The following is a 25,528-nucleotide window of genomic DNA, read 5'->3' as shown; positions in this document are numbered from 1 at the left end:
ACATATATTGTAAATACATGTACTGCTATAGTTTGATGTTATGGTCACATATATTGTAAATACATGTACTGCTATAGTTTGATGTTATGATCACATATATTGTAAGTACATGTACTGCTATAGTTTGATATCATGATCACATATATTGTAAGTACATGTACTGCTATAGTTTGATGTTATGATCACATATATTGTAAGTACATGTACTGCTATAGTTTGATATCATGATCACATATATTGTAAGTACATGTACTGCCATAGTTTGATATTATGATCACATATATTGTAAGTACATGTACTGCTATAGTTTGATATTATGATCACATATATTGTAAGTACATGTACTGCTATAGTTTGATATTATGATCACATATATTGTAAGTACATGTACTGCCATAGTTTGATGTTATGATCACATATATTGTAAGTACATGTACTACCATAGTTTGATGTTATGATCACATATATTGTAAATACATGTACTACCATAGTTTGATGTTATGATCACATATATTGTAAATACATGTACTGCCATAGTTTGATGTTATGATCACATATATTGTAAGTACATGTACTGCTATAGTTTGATATTATGATCACATTATATTGTAAGTACATGTACTGCTATAGTTTGATATTATGATCACATATATTGTAAGTACATGTACTGCCATAGTTTGATATTATGATCACATATATTGTAAATACATGTACTGCTATAGTTTGATATTATGATCACATATATTGTAAGTACATGTACTGCTATAGTTTGATATTATGATCACATATATTGTAAGTACATGTACTGCTATAGTTTGATATTATGATCACATATATTGTAAGTACATGTACTACCATAGTTTGATATTATGATCACATATATTGTAAGTACATGTACTGCCATAGTTTGATATTATGATCACATATATTGTAAGTACATGTACTGCTATAGTTTGATATTATGATCACATATATTGTAAGTACATGTACTGCCATAGTTTGATATTATGATCACATATATTGTAAGTACATGTACTGCCATAGTTTGATATTATGATCACATATATTGTAAGTACATGTACTACCATAGTTTGATGTTATGATCACATATATTGTAAATACATGTACTGCCATAGTTTGATATTATGATCACATATATTGTAAATACATGTACTGCCATAGTTTGATGTTATGATCACATATATTGTAAATACATGTACTGCCATAGTTTGATGTTATGATCACATATATTGTAAATACATGTACTGCCATAGTTTGATATTATGATCACATATATTGTAAGTACATGTACTGCTATAGTTTGATATTATGATCACATATATTGTAAATACATGTACTGCCATAGTTTGATGTTATGATCACATATATTGTAAATACATGTACTGCCATAGTGTGATATTATGATCACATATATTGTAAATACATGTACTGCTATAGTTTGATATTATGATCACATATATTGTAAGTACATGTACTGCCATAGTTTGATATTATGATCACATATATTGTAAGTACATGTAAGTTGCTATAGTTTGATATCATGATCACATATATTGTAAGTACATGTACTGCTATAGTTTGATATTATGATCACATATATTGTAAATACATGTACTGCTATAGTTTTATATCATGATCACATACATTGTAAGTACATGTACTGCTATAGTTTGATATTATGATCACATATATTGTAAGTACATGTACTGCTATAGTTTGATATTATGATCACATATATTGTAAGTACATGTACTGCTATAGTTTGATGTTATGATCACATATATTGTAAGTACATGTACTGCCATAGTGTGATATTATGATCATATATATTGTAAGTACATGTACTGCTATAGTTTGATGTTATGATCACATATATTGTAAGTACATGTACTGCCATAGTTTGATATTATGATCACATATATTGTAAGTACATGTACTACCATAGTTTGATGTTATGATCACATATATTGTAAGTACATGTACTGCTATAGTTTGATATTATGATCACATATATTGTAAATACATGTATAGTTTGATATTATGATCACATATATTGTAAGTACATGTACTGCTATAGTTTGATGTTATGATCACATATATTGTAAGTACATGTACTGCCATAGTTTGATATTATGATCACATATATTGTAAGTACATGTACTGCTATAGTTTGATATTATGATCACATATATTGTAAATACATGTATAGTTTGATATTATGATCACATATATTGTAAGTACATGTACTGCTATAGTTTGATGTTATGATCACATATATTGTAAATACATGTACTGCCATAGTTTGATATTATGATCACATATATTGTAAATACATGTACTGCCATAGTGTGATATTATGATCACATATATTGTAAATACATGTACTGCTATAGTTTGATATTATGATCACATATATTGTAAGTACATGTACTGCTATAGTTTGATGTTATGATCACATATATTGTAAATACATGTACTGCTATAGTTTGATATTATGATCACATATATTGTAAATACATGTACTGCCATAGTGTGATATTATGATCACATATATTGTAAATACATGTACTGCTATAGTTTGATGTTATGATCATATATATTGTAAGTACATGTACTGCCATAGTGTGATTCCTACATGTAATACATTCAGGGAGGCCATTAATGGACTGTATGGAAAAATGCCAATGGATAGTATGGTAAAGAATGACTTCATGTACAGCTGGAATTCCCAAGGTACTATTGAAGATGCAAATAAACACCATAAAGCCAATAAAATCAAATCAAATCTCATGTCTGTTACCATAGAAATTGGATAAGACTAATTCAGTCATAGAGTTAAACTTTAAAGAAATCGATGGCAAATGTGTCATATGGAAAAATCTATTGCTAATACAAGTGACAACATTAAAATATTTACTATCATAAGGAATCACCAGAGGGGTGACCAACACAACTTAGAAGAGCACATTCATTTTCACCTGGGCTGTCATGCATATAGTTTTGCCCCCAGTGGTATTGAAACTGGCAAGAGTTTGTATTTGGCTGGCGCCAGAAAAATTAACATTGATGAGCTGAATGTCTGAAATGTAGAGTTGGTGAGAAGGTGGCTGTTGGTAAGACATACATGTACACGTATCAAATAGCTGAATAACCATGGTTCTAGGATATAATGAAGATATACTACATGTACACTCAGATTGCTTTGTTACAAGACAGCTTGATCACCTTATGGTAATTCTAATTATTGTTTTCAAAAAAATGTATTCTATAATTATTTTCCAAAAATTATGATTTGAAATGGTGATATAGTTTAGACTGTGTACCTTGTATGACTCTGACAGTGATGTAGTTTAGACTGTGTACCTTGTATGACACTGACAGTGATGTAGTTTAGACTGTGTACCTTGTATGACACTGACAGTGATGTAGTTTAGACTATGTACCGTGTATGACACTGACAGTGATGTAGTTTAGACTGTGTACCTTGTATGACTCTGACAGTGATAGTTTAGACTGTGTACCTTGTACTACACTGACAGTGATGTAGTTTAGACTATGTACCTTGTATGACACTGACAGTGATATAGTTTAGACTGTGTACCTTGTATGACACTGACAGTGATGTAGTTTAGACTGTGTACCTTGTATTACACTGACAGTGATGTAGTTTAGACTGTGTACCTTGTATGACACTGACAGTGATGTAGTTTAGACTGTGTACCTTGTATGACACTGACAGTGATGTAGTTTAGACTGTGTACCTTGTATGACACTGACAGTGATGTAGTTTAGACTGTGTACCTTGTATGACACTGACAGTGATGTAGTTTAGACTGTGTACCTTGTATTACACTGACAGTGATGTAGTTTAGACTGTGTACCTTGTATGACACTGACAGTGATGTAGTTTAGACTGTGTACCTTGTATGACATTGACAGTGATGTAGTTTAGACTGTGTACCTTGTATGACACTGACAGTGATGTAGTTTAGACTGTGTACCTTGTATTACACTGACAGTGATGTAGTTTAGACTGTGTACCTTGTATGACACTGACAGTGATGTAGTTTAGACTGTGTACCTTGTATGACACTGACAGTGATGTAGTTTAGACTGTGTACCTTGTATGACATTGACAGTGATGTAGTTTAGACTGTGTACCTTGTATGACACTGACAGTGATGTAGTTTAGACTGTGTACCTTGTATTACACTGACAGTGATGTAGTTTAGACTGTGTACCTTGTATTACACTGACAGTGATGTAGTTTAGACTGTGTACCTTGTATGACACTGACAGTGATGTAGTTTAGACTGTGTACCTTGTATGACACTGACAGTGATGTAGTTTAGACTGTGTACCTTGTATGACTCTGACAGTGATGTAGTTTAGACTGTGTACCTTGTATGACACTGACAGTGATGTAGTTTAGACTGTGTACCTTGTATGACACTGACAGTGATGTAGTTTAGACTGTGTACCTTGTATGACACTGACAGTGATGTAGTTTAGACTGTGTACCTTGTACTACACTGACAGTGATGTAGTTTAGACTGTGTACCTTGTATGACACTGACAGTGATGTAGTTTAGACTGTGTACCTTGTATTACACTGACAGTGATGTAGTTTAGACTGTGTACCTTGTATGACACTGACAGTGATGTAGTTTAGACTATGTACCTTGTATGACACTGACAGTGATGTAGTTTAGACTGTGTACCTTGTATGACATTGACAGTGATGTAGTTTAGACTGTGTACCTTGTATTACACTGACAGTGATGTAGTTTAGACTGTGTACCTTGTATGACACTGACAGTGATGTAGTTTAGACTGTGTACCTTGTATGACTCTGACAGTGATAGTTTAGACTGTGTACCTTGTATGACACTGACAGTGATGTAGTTTAGACTATGTACCTTGTATTACACTGACAGTGATGTAGTTTAGACTGTGTACCTTGTATGACATTGACAGTGATGTAGTTTAGACTGTGTACCTTGTACTACACTGACAGTGATGTAGTTTAGACTGTGTACCTTGTATGACACTGACAGTGATGTAGTTTAGACTGTGTACCTTGTATTACACTGACAGTGATGTAGTTTAGACTGTGTACCTTGTATGACACTGACAGTGATGTAGTTTAGACTGTGTACCTTGTATTACACTGACAGTGATGTAGTTTAGACTGTGTACCTTGTACTACACTGACAGTGATGTAGTTTAGACTGTGTACCTTGTATGACACTGACAGTGATATAGTTTAGACTGTGTACCTTGTATGACACTGACAGTGATATATTAGTTTAGACTGTGTACCTTGTATGACTCTGACAGTGATAGTTTAGACTGTGTACCTTGTATGACACTGACAGTGATGTAGTTTAGACTATGTACCTTGTATTACACTGACAGTGATGTAGTTTAGACTGTGTACCTTGTATGACATTGACAGTGATGTAGTTTAGACTGTGTACCTTGTACTACACTGACAGTGATGTAGTTTAGACTGTACCTTGTATGACACTGACAGTGATGTAGTTTAGACTGTGTACCTTGTATTACACTGACAGTGATGTAGTTTAGACTGTGTACCTTGTATGACACTGACAGTGATGTAGTTTAGACTGTGTACCTTGTACTACACTGACAGTGATGTAGTTTAGACTGTGTACCTTGTATGACACTGACAGTGATATAGTTTAGACTGTGTACCTTGTATGACACTGACAGTGATATAGTTTAGACTGTGTACCTTGTATGACTCTGACAGTGATAGTTTAGACTGTGTACCTTGTATTACACTGACAGTGATATAGTTTAGACTGTGTACCTTGTATGACACTGACAGTGATGTAGTTTAGACTGTGTACCTTGTATGACACTGACAGTGATGTAGTTTAGACTGTGTACCTTGTATGACACTGACAGTGATGTAGTTTAGACTGTGTACCTTGTATTACACTGACAGTGATGTAGTTTAGACTGTGTACCTTGTATGACACTGACAGTGATGTAGTTTAGACTGTGTACCTTGTATGACACTGACAGTGATGTAGTTTAGACGGTGTACCTTGTATGACACTGACAGTGATGTAGTTTAGACTGTGTACCTTGTATGACACTGACAGTGATATAGTTTAGACTGTGTACCTTGTATGACACTGACTTTTAACAATGTGAGCCTCGAATCTACAAGTTCCACTTTGTCTTTCTTCAAAAGCTTGTATTCAGCATGTAAGTGATACAGGTCAATCTTTGCATGGAAATTGCGTAATGTCACAAACATGTAAAGATAGATACAACCTATCCATGTACACAACTATGTAAAGTTAGACACAACTTATCCATGTACACAACTATGTAAAGATAGACACAACTTATCCATGTACACAACTATGTAAAGATAGACACATCCATGTACACAACTATGTAAAGATAGACACAACCTATCCATGTACACATACCCGGTAATATAACTACATACAGATACATACATAATGTAATTACATACATACATTGTATACAACTTCCATAATATACAGTTATGTCCTATTTCTACTTTGCAGTAGAATGATAATCAATCTTTGTTTTGTCATTGTAGGTTGATAACTTGACAAAGGAAGAGAAGGCAGCAATTTGTATCCAGTGTCATTTCAGAGGTTATCTTGGACGTAAAAAGTACTTAGAATTATTGTATGAACAATTCAATGCTGTAAGTAGTTTATCATATCAATTATCTGATCTAACATGTACATACTGAACTCAGTGCATTGTGTCTACATGTACATGTATACATACAGATTATGTATGTATATATGTATGTAAGTGTGTGGAAGTGTGCGTGTGTGTGTGTGTGTGTGTGTGTGTGTGTGTGTGTGTGTAAATAACATAAAGTCAAAAACCACAGGACTGATTGCCATGATATTTGGTGGTATATTACCTTGGGTGTCCAGTTTGCAAATTGTTCAAATCAAAATGATCTTACCACTGGTGTGTGATTTGGGTAAAAAAATGTGATGTTTGGTCAAAAAACTGAAACTCCAAAACTACTCAGCAGATTAGGCTAAATTCGGCTGGAACGTTCAGTGTTTTTATATTAAGAATTGTTCATGACACAATGTTCCCATCAGTGATATGCAAATTAGGGCTAAAAATGTGTTGTTTTGGTCAAAAGTCTGTAATTCCAAAACTACAAAGGAGATTTGGCTGAAATGTGATGGAATGCATCTGGAGGGTGTATAGATGAAGAAATATTAAGTATATAATGATCTCATCAGTAATATGCAAATTAGGTGTAAAAATGTGAATTTTGGTAAACAAATTTATACCTTAAAACGTACGACAATGAGATCTTTCTAGAAATGTTATTCTGCAGATTTTGTTTAAAACATTTTGACTAAATTGGCCCTAGCAACCATGACCACGCCCTTAGCAACAACCAAATGGCAGTATATTTGTCTAAAATAACAACATCATCTGGTAGGCAAGTGAGTAGACATTCAAAAAATGTATGCAAATATCTCTAGCAACCATGACCACGCCCATGGCAACAGCCAAACGGTCGTGTATTTCACAAAGAGAACAACATGGATTAATAAACAATTGGAGAAACATTAAAAAAATGTATGTAAATTTGCCTAGCAACAAGACGATGCCCATAGCAACAGCCAAATGATTACATATATTGCAAAGATAATATAAAAAATTCATACACAAGTGAACAAAAACATTCAAAAATGTATGCAAATATATCTAGCAACAATACTACGCCCATAGCAATGGCCAAATGATCGCGTATATCGCAAAGATAGCAACATGGTTGGATAGGCAACTGGTTAGTCATTCAGCAAATGAACACCTATTGTTAGCATGGACTAGCATATGGATAAACATTTTTAAAAACTGTACAGTTGTGCTATAACGCCATCGGCGGTATTTTTTAAAAACATGATTGCATTGGTTATCATACATTTGGTACATGTAGGTAGGACCATGCAAAACTCAATATGAAGTGAATGACCACTGAGCCACAATAACATACTATAATACCCAACTGTACAAAAAAATTAGGCAGGTAGAAATTTTGGTTGGACATGTAATTTGAAAGGATACCTTCCCAATGGGCAGGTGGGTTAAAAAAATTAATTTTGACGCCTGACTTGTAGTGTCATGAAATATTTAATGGCAAGCCTCCTTAATACAAACACTGTGAATGCAACAATACTGTTAAGTAACACTGTGAATGCAACAGTACTGTTAAGTAACACTGTGAATGCAACTACTGCTAAGTAACACTGTGAATGCAACAGTACTGTTAAGTAACACTGTGAATGCAACAGTACTGTTAAGTAACACTGTGAATGCAACAGTACTGTTAAGTAACACTGAATGCAACAGTACTGCTAAGTAACACTGAATGCAACAGTACTGTTAAGTAACACTGTGAATGCAACAGTACTGCTAAGTAACACTGTGAATGCAACAGTACTGTTAAGTAACACTGTGAATGCAACAGTACTGTTAAGTAACACTGAATGCAACAGTACTGTTAAGTAACACTGTGAATGCAACAGTACTGCTAAGTAACACTGAATGCAACAGTACTGTTAAGTAACACTGTGAATGCAACAGTACTGTTAAGTAACACTGAATGCAACAGTACTGTTAAGTAACACTGTGAATGCAACAGTACTGCTAAGTAACACTGTGAATGCAACAGTACTGCTAAGTAACACTGTGAATGCAACAGTACTGTTAAGTAACACTGTGAATGCAACAGTACTGCTAAGTAACACTGTGAATGCAACAGTACTGTTAAGTAACACTGTGAATGCAACAGTACTGTTAAGTAACACTGAATGCAACAGTACTGCTAAGTAACACTGTGAATGCAACAGTACTGTTAAGTAACACTGTGAATGCAACAGTACTGTTAAGTAACACTGAATGCAACAGTACTGTTAAGTAACACTGTGAATGCAACAGTACTGTTAAGTAACACTGTGAATGCAACAGTACTGCTAAGTAACACTGAATGCAACATTACTGTTAAGTAACACTGTGAATGCAACATTACTGTTAAGTAACACTGTGAATGCAACAGTACTGCTAAATAACAGTGAATGCAACAGTACTGCTAAGTAACACTGTGAATGCAACAGTACTGCTAAGTAACACTGTGAATACAACATTACTGCTAAGTAACACTGTGAATACAACATTACTGCTAAAACAGTGCAATGAATTAATACAAACACTGAATACAACAGTACTACCAAAGCCTTGCAATGAATTTCACTGAATTCATAATTGACAAAACACAAAGTTGTTACAATATAAGACGTAGAGTCAGAAGATGTATAAAGTCATTCAATAGCTGCACTCATTATATTTTGCCATGCATTTTAATGTGAAAGTATTTAACATATAAACAGTATGAGGAATCAATATTTGTATCTGATCTGTGTCTGTGTCTGTTATATAGTGTAATTCAATTCTGCTTCTATCACATTTTCTGTATACTCTTCTACTTCTGGGTTTGTTATATACAGTCTGGAAGCTGTTTTCTATTTTGTGTAAACTCTATGGAAGTAGTTCTGATGACTTCCTTCCGTGTACCTTTACTGCAAAATATATTGCAGATTGATTGAGTGTTTGACCAATGGAGTAGCATATCACACACATATACACAATGTGTATGTATAATGTTTATGTTAGTTGTCAGTTTACTAGTATTTATCGTCTCTCCAGATTTCACCACATGTTAATATGTCTTATTACATGTTAAAAATTATATTCTAATGATATATGTGTGTGTGTGTGTGTGTGTGTGTGTGTGTGTGTGTGTGTGTGTGTGTGTGTGTGTGTGTGTGTGTGTGTGTGTGTGTGTGTGTGTAATATAATTGCATGACAAACAACTTAATATTCTCAAGAAAGTACAAGCTGCCATTTTGGGTTTTGAGATAATCTTAGGGAGTCTGACCTAAGTGAGTAGAAAGAGGCTACCCTATAGGCTGTGTTGTTGAAGAATGAAATGTAGGGATGTGGGTCAACTCTGAACTGATTTCATCTCTTACCAGTCCAATTATTGCTACCAAGGTTCTATACAGGTCAGTTACTAAAATGGTTGTCATGGTAATTGAAGCCAAGGATAATACAATATGTGTTGTAATATCACATTACATGTAATACTGTGATAAGTAATAGACTGTCTGTGTTGTGGTATGAGAGGCCCACTTGTACAGTTGAAAGTCAAATAGTGTGATATACATATAGGGTGTAGAACTAACAAATGATGTCAAGTTAATAAACCTGGATGATTGTAGTGGGTAGTCACAAATATTTTGAAATTTGTAGAAAAGTTGACATGATGTAATATATTTGATGATTAAGAGTTGTAATGACTCATGAAAAGGGGCCTCATTAACATTCTAGACTTACATTGTACACTTTTACAGTAGCCGTGATGTCAGTGCACATAACATTCTAGACTTACATTGTACACTTTTACAGTAGCTGTGATGTCAGTGCACATATGTACTCACTACACAGGTACTCGAATCAATGTGTAGAAAAAAATGTATTGTATATAAATAATTACATACATATTTTTTTTTTTTAAATCATACACATTGATTCGAGTACCTCACTATGTGTCTGTAGAATGTAATTTGTATGTCACTGTACTGTTGTATTGGAGTATTTTTGTGTGTGTATGTATGTACATGTATATGCATGTTTATAGATGGATATATTTGTATGTGAACCCAAAAAGCTGTGTTTAATGTATTTGTACATGTATAGTCTAGAGACTAGCTGCTAGATTTGAATCTGAAGATAGTCTCTAGACTAGTGTATATGCATGTGTGTGTATGTCGAGATCTGTCTGTCTGTCTGTCTGTCTGTCTGTCTGTCTGTCTGTCTGTCTGTCTGTCTGTCTGTCTGTCTGTCTGTCCGTCTGTTTGTGTCTGTATGTATGTCAGTCTCTTTCTCTGTATGTATGTATGTATGTATGTATGTATGTATGTATGTATGTATGTATGTATGTATGTATGTATGTATGTATGTATGTATGTATGTATGTATGTATGTATGTAGAAAGGAATGTATGTATGTATGTATGTATGTATGTATGTATGTATGTATGTATGTATGTATGTATGTATGTATGTATGTAGAAAGGAATGTATGTATGTTTGTATGTATGTATGTATGTATGTATGTATGTATGTATGTATGTATGTATGTATGTATGTATGTATGTATGTATGTATGTATGTATGTATGTATGTATGTATGTATGTATGTATGTAGAAAGGAATGTATGTATGTATGTATGTATGTATGTATGTATGTATGTATGTATGTATGTATGTATGTATGTATGTATGTATGTATGTATGTATGTATGTATGTATGTATGTATGTTTATGTATGTATGCCATTACAGTCACTGTATTATTTTGGCATTCATCACATTCCAAGTTGCCATTACAGTCACTGTATTATTTTGGCATTCATCGCATTCCAAGTTGCCATTACAGTCACTGTATTATTTTGGCATTCATCGCATTCCAAGTTGCCATTACAGTCACTGTATTATTTTGGCATTCATCGCATTCCAAGTTGCCATTACAGTCACTGTATTATTTTGGCATTCATCGCATTCCAAGTTACCATTACAGTCACTGTATTATTTTGGCATTCATCGCATTCCAAGTTGCCATTACAGTCACTGTATTATTTTGGCATTCATCGCATTCCAAGTTGCCATTACAGTCACTGTATTATTTTGACATTCATCACATTCCAAGTTGCCATTACAGTCACTGTATTATTTTGGCATGCATCGCATTCCAAGTTGCCATTACAGTCACTGTATTATTTTGGCATTCATCGCATTCCAAGTTGCCATTACAGTCACTGTATTATTTTGGCATTCATCGCATTCCAAGTTGCCATTACAGTCACTGTATTATTTTGGCATTCATCGCATTCCAAGTTGCCATTACAGTCACTGTATTATTTTGGCATTCATCACATTCCAAGTTGCCATTACAGTCACTGTATTATTTTGGCATTCATCACATTCCAAGTTGCCATTACAGTCACTGTATTATTTTGGCATTCATCACATTCCAAGTTGCCATTACAGTCACTGTATTATTTTGGCATTCATCACATTCCAAGTTGCCATTACAGTCACTGTATTATTTTGGCATTCATCGCATTCCAAGTTGCCATTACAGTCACTGTATTATTTTGACATTCATCACATTCCAAGTTGCCATTACAGTCACTGTATTATTTTGGCATTCATCACATTCCAAGTTGCCATTACAGTCACTGTATTATTTTGGCATTCATCGCATTCCAAGTTGCCATTACAGTCACTGTATTATTTTGGCATTCATCACATTCCAAGTTGCCATTACAGTCACTGTATTATTTTGGCATTCATCACATTCCAAGTTGCCATTACAGTCACTGTATTATTTTGGCATTCATCACATTCCAAGTTGCCATTACAGTCACTGTATTATTTTGGCATTCATCACATTCCAAGTTGCCATTACACTCACTGTATTATTTTGGCATTCATCGCATTCCAAGTTGCCATTACAGTCACTGTATTATTTTGGCATTCATCACATTCCAAGTTGCCATTACAGTCACTGTATTATTTTGGCATTCATCGCATTCCAAGTTGCCATTACAGTCACTGTATTATTTTGGCATTCATCACATTCCAAGTTGCCATTACAGTCACTGTATTATTTTGGCATTCATCACATTCCAAGTTGCCATTACAGTCACTGTATTATTTTGGCATTCATCACATTCCAAGTTGCCATTACAGTCACTGTATTATTTTGACATTACTGTATTATTTTGACATTCATCACATTCCAAGTTGCCATTACAGTCACTGTATTATTTTGACATTACTGTATTATTTTGACATTCATCACATTCCAAGTTGCCATTACAGTCACTGTATTATTTTGACATTCTTTTAAAACAGAGTTCATCACAATCCAAGTTGCTATTATTTTTTCCAATTTTTCATGCATTATTACCTGAGGAGGTACATAGTATAATTATATTGTTCCCTAATATTTGTTTTCTCATTCATCTTGAGAAATACTCTTGACCTAAGGGGTTTATCACGACTTGTCTAGTAACTGTTGTAGTGACAAGACCCCATAGGTCACTTGTATTTACCAAGTAATAATTTGTAATTGTGATTATGATTTGTTTTAATCATAGGAAGAAGAAATGCGTATGAGAAGAACCTTAAAACAGGTGGAAGAGGGTGAATTATTAGTTGAAAAGTAAGTCAATTATTTTATAGTGTAACTGTGTGTGGTAATGTGCAGATACATATGTACCGTATATGTGTGTGTACGTGTGTGTATGTGTGTATGTATGTATGTATATGTGTATGTGTGGTAATGTGCAGATGTGTATATGTGTGTATATATGTGTGTATGTGTATATGTGTATGTGTATGTGTATATGTATGTATGTATATATTATTATTATTATTATTATTATTTATTTATTTATTTATTTCGGAATAGAAAAAAAATTCCATATACTGAAGAAAAAATAGAAAAGGGGAAAAAAGACGGATTAAAAAATCCTCTGGCCCCACACATTCCACAAATATATGTGTGCAGTTATGTGTATATGTGTACATGTATGTGTATGTGTATGTGTGGTAGTGTGCAGTTATGTGTATATGTGTGTGTATATGTGTGTTTGTGCGTGAGTGTGTATAGGGGAAATTGTGTAAATTGTAAGTGATCGTACTATAGATGCATAATATGGTTTGGGTAAAAACTTCCACTAAAATGAGTCGATTGGTTTGAAATGTGGTTTGGATGTTTTTGTCTAGACATAGACATGCCAATTCTAGTCATATGTAACAAACTAATTTTTAGCACAACTGAACTTTTAGGTTCAGTGCTATTGGCATGGAAAAGTGTCTGTCTGTTTGGCTGTCTGTCTGTCTGTCTATGTGTGTAAACAACTTAAAGTCAAAAACAGCTGGAACGATTGCCATGATGTTTGGTGGGTATATTACCTTGGGTGTGTTGTTCAAATCAAAATGATCTTACCCCAATGTGTGATTTGGGTCAAAAAATGTGATTTTTGGTCAAAAAACTTAAATTCAAAAACTAAAGAGCAGATTGATCTGAAATTTAGTGGGAATATTCCTAAGGATCTTTGAATTAAGACTTGTTCAGGACATGATGATCCCATCAATGATATGCAAATTAGGTATGAAAATGTGTCTTTTTGGTAAAGAAAAGTTTAATTCCAAAACTACTGAACAAATTGGGCTGAAATTTGGTTGGATCATTCTTCAAGGTGTTTATATTAAGAATTGTTCATGACATAATGATCCAATTAATATATGCAAATTAGTGCTAAGAATGTGTCTTTTTGGTCAAAAATCTATACTTTCAAAATTTCTGAGCAGATGGGCTAAAATTTGGTTGGAGTGTTAGTGGATTGTTATTTTGTATTATTTTGGCATTCTAGTAAAACAGAGTTCATCACATTCCAAGTTGCAATTATTCTGCAGTAATTGTTCAAAATATTTTGACACAACTAGCCCTAGCAACCATGACCATGCCCTTACCAACAGTAAAATGATTATGCATATTACACAGATAACAACAGGGATGAGTAGGTAAATGACTAAGGAATCAAAAAATGTATGCAATATCAACAAGACCACAACCATAGCAACAGCTAAATGTGTGTTGCAAAGATGAAATGTGGCATGGGTAAATGTAAGTGAGTAATGATTCCAAAAATGTAAGTAAATATGCCTAGCAATAAGACCATGCCCATAGCAACAGCCAAATACAGTTGTGCTATAACGCCATTGCGCTATTTTTTGATATATGCAAATTTGATCAAATGGTGGCCATATTGTAGTTAAAAATTGATATTTACTGCATAACTCAAAGAAGTTTATACACAGACACTCCATTCAAGTGTCTACCACCATATTATCAGATCAAGGTTTATACACAGAGACTCCATTCAAGTGTCTACCACCATATCATCAGATCAAAATTTATACACAGAGACTCCAATCAAGTGTCTACCACCATATTATCAGATCAAGGTTTATACACAGACACTCCATTCAAGTGTCTACCACCATATTATCAGATCAAAGTTTATACACAGAGACTCTAATCAAGTGTCTACCACCATATTATCAGATCAAAGTTTATACACAGAGACTCCAATCAAGTGTCTACCACCATATTATCAGATCAAAATTTATACACAGAGACTCTAATCAAGTGTCTACCACCATATTATCAGATCAATGTTTATACACAGAGACTCCAATCAAGTGTCTACCACCATATTATCAGATCAAGGTTTATACACAGACACTCCATTCAAGTGTCTACCACCATATTATCAGATCAAAGTTTATACACAGAGACTCCAATCAAGTGTCTACCACCATATTACCAGATCAAAGTTTATACACAGACACTCCATTCAAGTGTCTATCACCATATTACCAGATCAAGGTTTATACACAGAGACTCCATTCAAGTGTCTACCACCATATTATCAGATCAAGGTTTATACACAGAGACTCCAATCAAGTGTCTACCACCATATTATCAGATCAATGTTTATACACAGAGACTCCAATCAAGTGTCTATCACCATATTATCAGATCAAGGTTTATACACAGACACTCCATTGAAGTGTCTACCACCATATCATCAGATCAAAGTTTATACACAGACACTCCATTCAAGTGTCTACCACCATATTACCAGATCAAGGTTTATACACAGAGACTCCATTCAAGTGTCTACCACCATATTATCAGATCAAGGTTTATACACAGACACTCCATTCAAGTGTCTACCACCATATTATCAGATCAAAGTTTATACACAGAGACTCTAATCAAGTGTCTACCACCATATTATCAGATCAAGGTTTATACACACACTCCATTCAAGTGTCTACCACCATATCATCAGATCAAAGTTTATACACAGAGACTCCAATCAAGTGTCTACCACCATATTATCAGATCAAAATTTATACACAGAGACTCTAATCAAGTGTCTACCACCATATTATCAGATCAATGTTTATACACAGAGACTCCAATCAAGTGTCTACCACCATATTATCAGATCAAGGTTTATACACAGACACTCCATTCAAGTGTCTACCACCATATTATCAGATCAAAGTTTATACACAGAGACTCCAATCAAGTGTCTACCACCATATTACCAGATCAAAGTTTATACACAGACACTCCATTCAAGTGTCTATCACCATATTACCAGATCAAGGTTTATACACAGAGACTCCATTCAAGTGTCTACCACCATATTATCAGATCAAGGTTTATACATAGAGACTCCAATCAAGTGTCTACCACCATATTATCAGATCAAAGTTTATACACAGAGACTCTAATCAAGTGTCTACCACCATATTATCAGATCAATGTTTATACACAGAGACTCCAATCAAGTGTCTACCACCATATTATCAGATCAAAGTTTATACACAGACACTCCATTCAAGTGTCTACCACCATATTATCAGATCAAAGTTTATGCACAGAGACTCTAATCAAGTGTCTACCACCATATTATCAGATCAAAGTTTATACACAGAGACTCCAATCAAGTGTCTACCACCATATTACCAGATCAAGGTTTATACACAGAGACTCCATTCAAGTGTCTACCACCATATTATCAGATCAAAGTTTATACACAGACACTCCATTCAAGTGTCTACCACCATATTATCAGATCAAAGTTTATACACAGAGACTCTAATCAAGTGTCTACCACCATATTATCAGATCAAGGTTTATACACAGTGACTCCATTCAAGTGTCTACCACCATATTATCAGATCAAAGTTTATACACAGACACTCCATTCAAGTGTCTATCACCATATTATCAGATCAAGGTTTATACACAGAGACTCTAATCAAGTGTCTACCACCATATTATCAGATCAAAGTTTATACACAGAGACTCCAATCAAGTGTCTACCACCATATTATCAGATCAAAGTTTATACACAGAGACTCTAATCAAGTGTCTACCACCATATTATCAGATCAAAATTTATACACAGAGACTCTATTCAAGTGTCTACCACCATATTATCAGATCAAAGTTTATACACAGACACTCCATTCAAGTGTCTATCACCATATTATCAGATCAAGGTTTATACACAGAGACTCTAATCAAGTGTCTACCACCATATTATCAGATCAAAGTTTATACACAGACACTCCATTCAAGTGTCTACCACCATATTACCAGATCAAAGTTTATACACAGACACTCCATTCAAGTGTCTATCACCATATTACCAGATCAAGGTTTATACACAGAGACTCCATTCAAGTGTCTACCACCATATTATCAGATCAAGGTTTATACACAGAGACTCCAATCAAGTGTCTACCACCATATTATCAGATCAATGTTTATACACAGAGACTCCAATCAAGTGTCTATCACCATATTATCAGATCAAGGTTTATACACAGACACTCCATTCAAGTGTCTACCACCATATCATCAGATCAAAGTTTATACACAGACACTCCATTCAAGTGTCTACCACCATATTACCAGATCAAGGTTTATACACAGAGACTCCATTCAAGTGTCTACCACCATATTATCAGATCAAGGTTTATACACAGACACTCCATTCAAGTGTCTACCACCATATTATCATATCAAAGTTTATACACAGAGACTCTAATCAAGTGTCTACCACCATATTATCAGATCAAGGTTTATACACACACTCCATTCAAGTGTCTACCACCATATCATCAGATCAAAGTTTATACACAGAGACTCCAATCAAGTGTCTACCACCATATTATCAGATCAAAATTTATACACAGAGACTCTAATCAAGTGTCTACCACCATATTATCAGATCAATGTTTATACACAGAGACTCCAATCAAGTGTCTACCACCATATTATCAGATCAAGGTTTATACACAGACACTCCATTCAAGTGTCTACCACCATATTATCAGATCAAAGTTTATACACAGAGACTCCAATCAAGTGTCTACCACCATATTACCAGATCAAAGTTTATACACAGACACTCCATTCAAGTGTCTATCACCATATTACCAGATCAAGGTTTATACACAGAGACTCCATTCAAGTGTCTACCACCATATTATCAGATCAAGGTTTATACATAGAGACTCCAATCAAGTGTCTACCACCATATTATCAGATCAAAGTTTATACACAGAGACTCTAATCAAGTGTCTACCACCATATTATCAGATCAATGTTTATACACAGAGACTCCAATCAAGTGTCTACCACCATATTATCAGATCAAAGTTTATACACAGACACTCCATTCAAGTGTCTACCACCATATTATCAGATCAAAGTTTATGCACAGAGACTCTAATCAAGTGTCTACCACCATATTATCAGATCAAAGTTTATACACAGAGACTCCAATCAAGTGTCTACCACCATATTACCAGATCAAGGTTTATACACAGAGACTCCATTCAAGTGTCTACCACCATATTATCAGATCAAAGTTTATACACAGACACTCCATTCAAGTGTCTACCACCATATTATCAGATCAAAGTTTATACACAGAGACTCTAATCAAGTGTCTACCACCATATTATCAGATCAAGGTTTATACACAGTGACTCCATTCAAGTGTCTACCACCATATTATCAGATCAAAGTTTATACACAGACACTCCATTCAAGTGTCTATCACCATATTATCAGATCAAGGTTTATACACAGAGACTCTAATCAAGTGTCTACCACCATATTATCAGATCAAAGTTTATACACAGAGACTCCAATCAAGTGTCTACCACCATATTATCAGATCAAAGTTTATACACAGAGACTCTAATCAAGTGTCTACCACCATATTATCAGATCAAAATTTATACACAGAGACTCTATTCAAGTGTCTACCACCATATTATCAGATCAAAGTTTATACACAGACACTCCATTCAAGTGTCTATCACCATATTATCAGATCAAGGTTTATACACAGAGACTCTAATCAAGTGTCTACCACCATATTATCAGATCAAAGTTTATACACAGACACTCCATTCAAGTGTCTACCACCATATTATCAGATCAAAGTTTATACACAGACTTCATTCAAGTGTCTACCACCATATTATCAGATCAATCTATCTTTTGAGACCCTAAAATTTGACCTTGACCTTCAGAATCAATTATCAAAATCCAGCCAATTCCTGTTTATCACAGACACATTGTAGTATTTACATATTGCCAATTTCTTTTAAATCATGTTTACAAGTAATAGTGAAGACAAGAACTATAGAAATGTACAAAAAAAGTAATTTTTCATACTCATATCACTTTTACTGATTGGCGGTCATATTTGTAGTTAAAATCACTGTATTACCTCATAACTCAAAAACTATAATACAAAGAGATGCCATTCAAGTGTTTACCCCCATATTATTACATACATGCAAGTTAACTTTTGTGACCTTGAACTTTGACTTTGACCTTGACCATCAGGGTCAAATATCAAAATCAACTGCCTATCACAGACACATTGTAGTGTTTACATATTGCCAATTTCTGTAAATCCTGTTTTCAAGTAATATAATGACAAGAAATGTACACAAGCATTGTTTTTGGTGCTCATGTTACTTTTACTGTCTGGCAGCCATATTTGTAGGAAAAATCACTTATTAGCACTGCATGAAAAACTTCAATAGAGACTCTATTCTCATTAGCACTGCATGAAAAACTTCAATAGAGACTCTATTCAAGTGTGTAACCCCATATAATTACATGCAAGCTTTCTTGTATGACAGTGACCTTTGACCTTTATCTTGACCTACAGGGTAGACCATCAAAGTTAAGCCATTACTTAAACATTACTTAAACATACACATACATTATTTTTGGTGCTCATATCACTTTTTACTCAACAATGGCAGTCATAATCTCATATTTGAAGTGAACAATCATATGATTGATTTACTACATATTTCAAAAGTGTTAAAATACACACATGTAGAGACTACATTAAAGTGTCTACCCCCATATTGTCAGGTTTAAACTTTCTTTTGAGACATCGACCTTTGACCTTTACTCTGATCTTCAGGGTCAATTATCGACATTCAGCAATATCCAGCATTATCACAGACACTTTGTAGAATTTATTTGCTGCCACCAAGTTCTTTTAAATCATGTCTCCATTTTTGAGAGGGGGGGGGTACTGTGTCTTCTATGAAGACTTGTTTATGATGGTCACTCCTTTTCATGATGTGCAAATTAGGTCTAAAATATTATAGTGAGTGTAGTCTCAGATTTATTGTAAAATTATCAATATAATCTGAAATAACTATAGACATAGCTACTATAACCTTAATATTCTCAGATTCAGTAGTCTAGCTGCTAGTCTGACCTCAGGCTTTCTTCTCAACACTCTGTTTCTGAAGATGGCACACAATCAAGGGCGAATCACTAGCAACCTTTGGTCGCCCTGACAGTGAGCAGAAATACCTGAGGGGTCTAGCAGCAATACTACAGATTCAGTGAAATCTGAAATAACTATAGACATAGCTACTATAACCTTAATAGTCTAACTATAGACATAGCTACTATAACCTTAATAGTCTAACTATAGACATAACTACTATAACCTTACTAGTCTAACTATAGACATAACTACTATAACCTTACTAGTCTAACTATAGCCATAACTACTATAACCTTACTAGTCTAACTATAGCCATAACTACTATAACCTTACTAGTCTAACTATAGACATAGCTACTATAACTATAGACATAGCTACTATAACCTTACTAGTCTAACTATAGACATAGCTACTATAACTATAGACATAACTACTATAACCTTACTAGTCTAACTATATGACATAGCTACTATAACTATAGACATAACTACTATAACCTTACTAGTCTAACTATAGACATAGCTACTATAACTATAGACATAGCTACTATAACCTTACTAGTCTAACTATAGACATAGCTACTATAACTATAGACATAGCTACTATAACCTTACTAGTCTAACTATAGACATAGCTACTATAACTATAGACATAACTACTATAACCTTACTAGTCTAACTATAGACATAGCTACTATAACTATATACATAGCTACTATAACCTTACTAGTCTAACTATAGACATAACTACTATAACCTTACTAGTCTAACTATAGACATAACTACTATAACCTTACTAGTCTAACTATAGACATAACTACTATAACCTTACTAGTCTAACTATAGACATAACTACTATAACCTTACTAGTCTAACTATAGACATAACTACTATAACCTTACTAGTCTAACTATAGACATAGCTACTATAACCTTAATAGTCTAACTATAGACATAGCTACTATAACCTTACTAGTCTAACTATAGACATAACTACTATAACCTTAATAGTCTAACTATAGACATAACTACTATAACCTTACTAGTCTAACTATAGACATAGCTACTATAACCTTACTAGTCTAACTATAGACATAGCTACTATAACTATAGACATAGCTACTATAACCTTACTAGTCTAACTATAGACATAACTACTATAACCTTACTACTCTAACTATAGACATAACTACTATAACCTTACTAGACTCAGATTCAATAGAATGTGAAATAACTGCAGACATAGTTACTAGTCTAACTATAGACATAACTACTATAACCTTACTAGACTCAGATTCAATAGAATGTGAAATAACTGCAGACATAGTCATTACTATTGGTGCTAAGATTTATAGATCAAAAGTAGATACGCCTAATAAAAACATGTAAATTATGTGTGAGAATCTTGTGTAATATCTTGATGTGTAACTATTAGATTTACAGGCAGTCATGATACTTGATAAGGTCAGACGTCTGAAGTAGAAATAAAGTATAGATAATCATTGCAATATTTGCTTTAAAAAAACTGAACAATGATTGTCAATGGAATGAAACTTATCAAATTAACATAATAAAAAATAAAATTCAATATCAGCTCCTTCCCAAGAAATAAAATGTAAAAAGTAAACCGTTGTTTAATGTTTTATGTTAAGAACTTGTTAATAAAATACATACAGGGTAATATGAGGTCATTTGTACAGAGGCATTCTGGGTATTTTGATCCCAAGATGTCAATCAAAATTTACAAACAAGTGAGTTTTAACATAACACCATTGAAATGTTATCCTAGCTATAGATAAGACACAGTGACAAACAAACTCTAGACAAGGTAATCTTTGGTATTACATTTGTACAGTGGGGTTTATTTATTGTAGATTTTTTACTAAGATTTAAAGATATACTGGTTTTTACTCTTTGATCTTACACACTAACATTTTTCTAATTTATATGGAATGTCTATTTAAATGTAAATCTAGAATATCAAGCAAAATTTTTGTAAAATAAGATAAAAAATTGTCCTGAATGAATTACTTGTTGTTCAGTATTAGAGACATTGTATGCAAATTAGGCCTTGGTCAATAGTACAACCTTTGACCTTGTTGTTATCAGTGATCTGAGTCATGTTGTTGAGAGACAGCTGAACTTTTCTAGTAAAGACAATCATCCTAATTAGTCAGCCCATGATTCAAATAAGTGTATGAGTTGAAACTATAAATTAGAGAACTACATGTAGGAGTATCTAAAGAGTGGGTGAGTAGAATGGTATAAACCCCGAATGCTTGCAGTCTTGTAATAACTGTGTGGCTTACTATCTACATGTATTAGTCTGTTTACATGGGATGTCATGTCATCCTGTCCTCAGACCATTAAAAATAGTTAGTGGTCTGAGTCCTGTCATAGCAGATTACTGTAGGCTACCGTAGAAAGCAAAGTTGTACATGTGTGTTTGTTAAGGCTCTTCAAATACTTCTCATGTTACAATTCAGATCAGAGCTTATGACTTATATAGCTACTATAAACCACTATACAGAGTATTGTAACAGTTGCATATTATAAATCTTTTCTTGGGACATTTTGGAAGTGCAAGCTGTGTATGTGTATATGGAGTGCAGAAGAATGCCATGTGTACATATGAACATTTGTATTTCTGAAATACATGTAATGTGCTTGCAAACTAGGAAAAGATGCACGGTAATGGGCATAATTAATGATTTTATAAATGGGGCTACACATGCAGAATGGCTGCACCAAATTCAATGAAACTTGCTACATCTATACGGATCATACAAAGATATACGGGAGCATTTTCAGTTCATCTCTGGTTCACACCGTAATTTTAATCACTTTTCAAAGTGGGTCTTTAAGTCAATTCAAGAATGTAGATATTCAGTACTTGTGACCGTACTAATTAATTTGATGTTATTTTTGACTTCCAGTCACAAGTTAGAGGTGGAATTTGATGACAATACAAGCATTCGTAGAAATCGATCAAGATATTATATTACAAAAGTTATTACGTAAGTTGATCATTTTACTGTTAAAGTGGCCATATGGATGAGATTTTGGTATTTATTTTGGATTTTTATTTGATAAAACAACTTCACTATGTTTTTCTACTTGAAAAAATAATGCGAAAGAACATATACCAAGTCCATATTCATAACTCAATACATTGCAAAAAGATTCACAAAGTGCAAAAAGTTTGTTATTGTACGTACATTTTACACATTGTTTAATGTTTTGCTGTTTATTGAGATGTGAACATGGACTTGGTATATGTTATTTCACATTATTTTTTCATGTAGAAAAACATGGGGAAGACGTTTTATCATTTAAAAATCCAAAATAAATACCAAATTCTCATCCATATGGCCACTTTAAGGTTTATATATGGCAACTAAGTGTATAGTAAGTTCATGTTTATAACAGATAATTGTAGACATTCATACCTGGATGGACCTATCATGTATGACTCAATCCATATATCTACATGTACATCTATTATATATCTGTTTTTAGTCTGTGTACAACCATACAGCCATTATTCCATGTCAAACTGACACAACGTTGACAAATTATCATTGACTGATGCACATTGTTAGTATCAATCAATCAACCAGTGAATTTATAAAGCACCAGTATCCACTACGATGTAGAGTTCAGAGGCACTGAACAGTTAGAATGCTCTGGAGAACAGATATGTCTTTAAGTCCTTTTTGAAGGCGTTAGCTGTTGGTGTTTGTCGTATTTCCAGTGGCAGTGCATTCCATAGATGTAGATGGGGTGCAGCACATGAGAATGCACACCCACCATACGACAGCAGTTTGTACTTGGGTTCGTGCAATAAACATTTGGCAGATGATAGGAATGTCCTGGGATTTGGCTTCAAGTGAATTAGATCAGATGTGTAGTTTGGCAATAGTCCATTCAGAGAGTTGTAGGTGATCAGTAATCTCTAATATTTGATTCTATCGAGCACTGGTAGCCAGTGGAGCTCTTTAAGGATTGGTGTTATGTGATAATATTGTTTGGCCCGCATGATGATCCTGGCTGCAGTGTTTTGTTGTGTTGTAGTGGTTTCAAATGTTCATTAGGTAGGCCATAAAACAATGCATTTCCATAGTCGAGTTTGGAAGAGAGTATTGCTTGAACCAGTAATGCAAAGCTAATCAAATTTAATAAATTGTTGTTAAAATCCACCATTGTGAACTTTCCCTTTTGAAATCCATTCACAAACCATAAAAAATAAAACTTAATTCAAGTGTCTACCCCTAAGTTCATATGACTTAATTCAAGAGTCTACCCCTAAGTTCATATGACTTAATTCAAGTGTCTACCCCTAAGTCCATATGACTTAATTCAAGTGTCTACCCCTAAGTTCATATGACTTAATTCAAGTGTCTATCCTTAAGTCCACATGACTTAATTCAAGTGTCTACCCCTAAGTTCATATGACCTAATTCAAGTGTCTACCCCATAGTTCATATGACTTAATTCAAGTGTCGACCCCTAAGTCCATATCACTTAATTCAAGTGTCTACCCCCAAGTCCACATGACTTAATTCAAGTGTCTACCCCTAAGTTCATATGACTTAATTCAAGTGTCTACCCCTAAGTTCATATGACTTATGACCAAATGAAAATCGACCAAGTTAAACTCAAATGGAATAATGACAAACAGAAAGGTCCTTAAACTCATTAACCTTGAAGACAAAGGTCTAATACTATCTTATCAGACAAAGGTCTAATTCTATCTTATCTGACATGGTCTAATTTTATTTTATCAGACATGGTCTAATTCTATATTATCAGACATTGTCTAATTCTATCTTATCAGACATGGTCTAATTCTATATTATCAGACAAAGGTCTAATTCTATTTTATCAGACATGGTCTAATTTTATCTTTTCAGACTTGGTCTAATTCTGTATTATCAGACAAAGGTCTAATTCTGTATT

The 25,528-nt window shown here is 33.9% G+C and overlaps 1 protein-coding gene across 1 annotated transcript in view; it reads left to right on the top strand.

The window, feature by feature from the left end:
• The window catches only part of LOC144442439 (uncharacterized), a 100,917-nt gene that overhangs the window by 32,103 nt on the left and 43,286 nt on the right, over window positions 1-25,528 (top strand). Inside the window, exons 4-6 of the mRNA XM_078131791.1 lie at window positions 6,629-6,739; window positions 13,297-13,361; window positions 23,506-23,586. Coding sequence (XP_077987917.1) covers window positions 6,629-6,739; window positions 13,297-13,361; window positions 23,506-23,586 — 257 coding nt within the window. The remainder of the gene's footprint in view (window positions 1-6,628; window positions 6,740-13,296; window positions 13,362-23,505; window positions 23,587-25,528) is intronic.

The sequence above is a fragment of the Glandiceps talaboti genome, chromosome 11, assembly GCF_964340395.1.
Source record: "Glandiceps talaboti chromosome 11, keGlaTala1.1, whole genome shotgun sequence".
NCBI classification, from domain to species: domain Eukaryota; kingdom Metazoa; phylum Hemichordata; class Enteropneusta; family Spengelidae; genus Glandiceps; species Glandiceps talaboti.
Note: the sequence above shows the minus strand (reverse complement) of the source record. Positions and strands in the feature narration are given on the sequence as shown.